Raw genomic sequence first — 6000 nt, 5'->3', positions numbered from 1 at the left:
TGCCGAGAGAAGATCACAGAAATGCCTGGCATCATCAGGGATCTCTGTCGGGTGCTCTATTTTGGCAAGGTAGAGGTCATCTTTACCACTTTCTGGATTCAGTCAGCAGTGGGTTTTCTTGTCAAGTAGCCAGTCCCCAATTTATTAACTAGTTGTTTTCCTAAAATTATTTTCAAGTAAATTACATTTTTCACTGAAGCCTTGCTGTAAATGGTGGCTTTTGTTCCTGGGCTGGCCCACAAAGAGTAAGACTAGAGTGACATATCTAGAGGGAAGTTGGTCTCATGGGAATATTTGAACAGAGGCAGGGAAGCAAGAGAGAAGACTAGACTAAATCAATCTAATGAAAGTAAAGGACTACGTAAAACCTGAAACTTGAGTCGAGTCATTGCCTGGTGGAAAAGCTATAGGGATCTGAGAGCTTGCTGTTTCCTCCCAGTCTAGTACTGCCAAGGGAAGTTGTCTGTGGGTGATGTGATAGGTGGCTGGGAAGGAGAGTGATTTCTCAGGTAATTGGGCAGAGTGACAGTTGTGTTGGAATAGAACAGGATTAGGGTGCTGATCCCAGGCTAAGGTATCTAGAAATAAGGAATCTGATGAAAATAATGTCCTCAACTATATTTACTTGATGTCCTTAGAAGTGTTTAATAAGAATGCAAAGTCTGGTATAAAGAAGTAAATCTGTACACCTGCACTAAAGATATCATTGATACACTTAAGATCACTAGCATGTGCGTTGCTATTAATGCCTTATCAGTATTTTTAAAAATTAAAAATATAAGAAGTGAAACAAAGAAAACTGTATTCCCAAGTCTTTGACACTAACTAGCCTCAAAGATAGTAATTCTGATACAAATCAAAACCACAGTGAGCTATCACCTCACATTAATGAGACTGGCTATCACCAAAAAGTCTACAAATAATAAATGCTGGAGAGGATGTGGAAAAAAGAGAACCCTCATACACTGTCACGGGAATGTAAATTGGTACAGTACAGCCACTATGGAAAACAGCATGGAGGTTCCTTAAAAAAACTGAAAATAGAGCTACCATATTATCCAGCAGTTCCACTCCCGGGTACATATCTGGAAAAATGAAAACACTAATTTGAAAAGATACATGCACCCAATGTTCATAGCACTATTTACAATAGCCAAGACATGGAAACAGCCCAAGTGCCCATCAACAGACAATTGGCTTAAGATGTGTATACACACACACACACACACACACACACACACACACACACACACACACACACACGCATGCGCACACACGCACACACGCAACAGAATGTTATTCAGCCATAAAAAAGAATGAAATACTGCCATTTGCAGCAACATGAATGGACCTTGAGAATATTAGCTTAATATAAGTCAGAGAAAGACAGACACTGTATATCACTTATATTTGGAATCTAAAACATAATACAAATGAATGTATATACAAAACAGAAACAGACTCAGACATAGAAAATAAACTTATGGTTACCAAAGAGAAAAGGGAGAGAGAGGTGAGAAGGGACAAATTAGGAGTATGGGATTAACAAAACTACTATACATAAAATAGATAATAAGGATCTACTGTATAGCACAAGGATTTATACCCAGTATTTTGTAGTAACCTATAACGGAATATAATCTGCAAAAAAATCAAATCTCTATGCTCTACATCTGAAACTAACACAATATGGTCAATCAACTATACTTCAATTTAAAAATTAATTAATTTTCTAAAAATAGGAATTCTGTGTCTTCACAGGGTTACTTTTAATTTTAGGCTTTAAAAGATATAGGATTCAGATATAAACTGAAATTGAAAATATAAGAGGAGGTAAACACACAAGTTAGCTAGCTTGACATACATTCATAGCCTGTTTCTCTTGGGAGCTTTTTTTTTAATCCTGTAATTAATTCCATTGTTCTTATTCTCAGAGTATTCCACGGGTGGCAGCTCTTGGGGTAGAATGTGTCAGCTCTTTTGCTATGGATTTCTGGCTACAGACACACCTATTGCAAGCTGGAATTTTGTGGCATCTGCTTGGTTATCTGTTTAATTATGACTACACACTAGAAGAGAGTGGTATTCAGAAAAGTGAAGAAACAAACCAGCAGGTAACCTTAACACTACTTTAACATTGAATTTGAACCCATACCATAGGTTAATGCAAAGCAAAGCCCTAGCTCAAAGCCTCAAAGGCATAAACTGGTTTTCAAGATTATTAAGTTTATTGCTCTTTAAGCCCCCAAACTTTTTCGTTGTGGTGGTGGTGGTACGTGGGCCTCTCACTGTTGTGGCCTCTCCCGTTGCGGAGCACAGGCTCCGGACGCGCAGGCTCAGCAGCCATGGCTCACGGGCCCAGTCCCGCAGTATGTGGGATCTTCCCGGACCGGAGCACGAACCCATGTCCCCTGCATCAGCAGGTGGACTCTCAACCACTGCACCACCAGGGAAGCCCTAAGCCCCAAAACTTTTTATCTTAACCACTTATCCTGGAAGGATTCAAGGCAAGGGAATTTGCAATAGCATATTCTGGACATAACTTAATCTTTTCTTGATTACTCAGAGTCACCTTTATTTTTGCAAAATTATGGTTGTGTATCACAGGGAGATCATAACAGTGCTGTTGGGGCTAGCTCCCCTAAACACTTGAGAACTTACCTGATTTTTACAGATATTTTTTTCTGTCTGTCCTTTCCTGTTCACAGTCATTCATTACTCACTGTGATATGTGCCTGTAGCGATCAGATCTACCTACCCATCCCTATTCCCCACCCTATCCCCCAATGTGCTTCTTCCAGTTATCTACAACATACCGTATTAGGTATAAATGAGTACATAGATTCTGATGGTCTTTCATATAAATAAAAGAATAATCTCTGATGTCAGTGTTGGGGACTTTTTTGTTTCTTTTTTTTTTTGCTTTCTGTTCCTTAATATGTTCTATACTGTTTTGATTCCATAAAGGTACTGTTGCTTGTGTAAGATAACGGATCTATTTTAATGTCTTAATGTCTTAATTTTTTTGTAACAGGAAGTAGCCAACAGTCTTGCCAAACTGAGTGTCCGCGCTCTAAGTCGCCTTGGAGGGTATCTGCCTGAAGAACGAGCAACACCAGAAAATCCAACCATAAGGAAAAGCGTAGCTGGCATGCTGACCCCCTATGTTGCTAGAAAACTTGCTGTAGTTAGTGCTACTGAGGTATGTGCTTCATAAGTAGCCTGGGTTTTTGATAAATACTGCAAGATTCTTTAGATAGTAAGGAATATAACAATGTTGATTGCTCTCGGAAACCTAAAAATTGAAAATGCTCACATGCTTGTTCTCTCAACTAAGAAATTTGGTTTGTTGTTGTGGCTTGATGCTGATGTTATCATATCAGCTCTACAAGTCCAGTCTCTCTGTAAGGGTAGATTAACTTCATGTTTCTCAGCTGTAGAGCTCCCCATAATTCTTGATAATATTGAATCAGAAAGGAACAGGACAAGAGAGTGAACTTGGAATGGACAGAGGACTGGGAGTCAGGAGACCCAGAGTCTATTTTTAGCTGTTTGTTATAAGCTATAACTTACTTACACTCAGCATTGAAATCCTAAAAGTCAGTATATACACACATATGCATTCATGACAAAAATAAGTATGATCGTGGCAGATCGCCCAGCCTCTTCTGTGAGAATCATTGAGAAACAATCTAAGCATTAGAGAATTAACCTATAGAAATCCATTAAATAGAATATCTTGAAGCCTCAAATTGTAAAGGTATATGGGAAGACATTAGAAGATGTTTTAAAGTATTTTAAGTGAAAAGGTTAAATCCCATTTTTGGTATTAAAAAATTGAATGGATGGATCTGTATCAATATGTTAACTGTAGTTATCCCTGAATTGTAGAATTGTAGGCTATTTTATTTCATTTTCTCTGATGATCATCTAATAGTTTTAGAAGAAAAAAGGCCTCAGTGTTCCAAATGTAAAATATTTTTAGAATTTATAAACAGCTTATTTGTTTTTTTAATCTAATCTGATTGAGTCTGTTTACTGGTGCGAGACACTGCCTTTCAGATCCCCTGAGTAAGAGAGAGGAGCTTTAGATGCCAATCTTGATCTTGGTTCTTTTTCTGGACTTTGTGTTCACCAGTGTGAAGTATTTTGCTGACTGAAAACATTCTTTCCAGAAATACTAACAAGTTGTTGATTAACTACTACAGGAAAGAAAAAAAAAAAAGTAACACTTCAAAATTTTGACCTGGACTCCATCTGGATTTAATACAATACTTATTTTAAACTGCCACTTCTCAGAGTTTTAAAATTTTCTTCATGATAAATTTTTTCAGTCATTTTACTTAACTGGTAGTTCATGTTTTGAAAACAAGGGTTGGATGTCTTTTTGTAAGATGGAGGTAATAACACACTGCTTTCCTCCTAGCACAGAGCTCTGTAAATGTAAAGTGTAAAAAGTTCTTATTAAAACATTTAGAGAATTCCTGGTATCCCAATGGTTAGGACTCTGCTCTTTCACTGCCAAGGGCCCGGGTTCAACCCCTAGTCAGGGAACTGATATCCCACAAGCCACAAGGCACAGCCAAAAAACAAAAAACAACAACAAAAAACATTTAAAGGAGAGTTAAATGTCTATGTGTACACTTAAAATTGAGGAGAGCTAAACAAAGGGAAAGCACTCTGGATGGCTAAGCAGGCATAAGCTATGTCTGTAGAACTACAAGGTTTGGCCAAGAAAACCGGAACTGAGTCTCTGCCCATAAATTTTACTTCCCTTCCTAGGAGTATGCTTCATAAAGACTTAGATTTTGTTTTCAAATATATGTACGTAAAGGCACTATGGTATGATTCTTTTTAAGCTTACATTTACTGAGTTTATAAAATGCTTTAACACAGGATATCGTATGTAATTTTCACAAAGCAGAGCAAATGTTAAGAATGTGAAGTCAAAACAGACTCAAATTTGAATCCCAGTTTCACCACTTAAGGGTTGTGAGACCTGGGGCAAATAATTTGATCTTTCTCAGTCTTGATTTTTCTCAGCTGCAAAATGGAAAATATTAACATACTTGCTAGAATTATTGAGATCTGTTATACTTAAGCCACCTATTACAGTGCTTGGCATGTCATAGACAATTTTAATGAATGGTAATTTCAATGTATTTCCTAAATATTATAAAACAGTAATGTTCTTTCTCCTAGATTTTGAAGATGCTTAACAGTAACACAGAGAACCCCTATTTGATATGGAACAATTCTACAAGAGCAGAGCTACTTGAATTTCTTGAATCCCAACAAGAAAACATGATTAAAAAAGTATGTTATTGTTTTATAAATTTCTTACTCTAATGGAATCTCTGGAAATATAACTTAGTATTGACAAAACAGAAACCCATTATTTCTCCATTGGGTGTTGTTGATCAAGCCTATAGGTTTTGCTACCTAATATTTGGCCCATTTAATAATAGCATTCTTATTGTATTTAATATACATTAGGATTTTTTGTTGTGTTTTTAGTTACCATTTACATATAGCTGTCTTCTATTTTAACCAGTTTTTGTGCCCAGAAGCTCTGTTTTAATTGTTCTCTTTAGCCTCTTTTCCCCAGTAAATTAAAATTGCTTTCTGGTATCAAAATTGAATAATTTCTCCTATCCTGCCACCTTCTAGAGGAGAAGCTATTAAGCCATGAAAAAAACAAAGACAATAAGTAGAATGGGAGATAAGGAGAAGGCCTGGATAAAACATAAATTAGATGGTTGAGTCTTGATTGTTTAGAAGAAGTTATGTTTTGGGGTTTGGACTTCATTAAACAGTAACCATCACTGGGTGTCCTGAATTATTCAAAATTTAGTTTTGAATTCATTTCATGATAGTCACTCAGAGCTCTTCATTGATAGAAGTTTTGAGAAATACAGAGCTAGGGAGAACAAGTCTCAGATTTCTATATATCATCTATTATGTTTTTTTAACATCATTATTGGAGTATAATTGCTTTAC

General features: G+C 36.6%; 1 protein-coding gene across 1 annotated transcript in view; it reads left to right on the top strand.

Annotated features, from left to right (window-relative positions):
* Positions 1 to 6000, top strand: part of DNAJC13 (DnaJ heat shock protein family (Hsp40) member C13) — a 130812-nt gene that overhangs the window by 89414 nt on the left and 35398 nt on the right. The window contains exons 39-42 of the mRNA XM_007451693.1: positions 1 to 69; positions 1935 to 2114; positions 3035 to 3202; positions 5203 to 5316. The exon at positions 1 to 69 is cut by the window's left edge and continues 66 nt beyond it. Coding sequence (XP_007451755.1) covers positions 1 to 69; positions 1935 to 2114; positions 3035 to 3202; positions 5203 to 5316 — 531 coding nt within the window. The remainder of the gene's footprint in view (positions 70 to 1934; positions 2115 to 3034; positions 3203 to 5202; positions 5317 to 6000) is intronic.

Source organism: Lipotes vexillifer, unplaced genomic scaffold (genome assembly GCF_000442215.2).
Source record: "Lipotes vexillifer unplaced genomic scaffold, Lipotes_vexillifer_v1.1 scaffold1271, whole genome shotgun sequence".
NCBI classification, from domain to species: Eukaryota; Metazoa; Chordata; class Mammalia; order Artiodactyla; family Lipotidae; genus Lipotes; species Lipotes vexillifer.
This window is presented reverse-complemented; position numbering and strand designations above follow the sequence as displayed.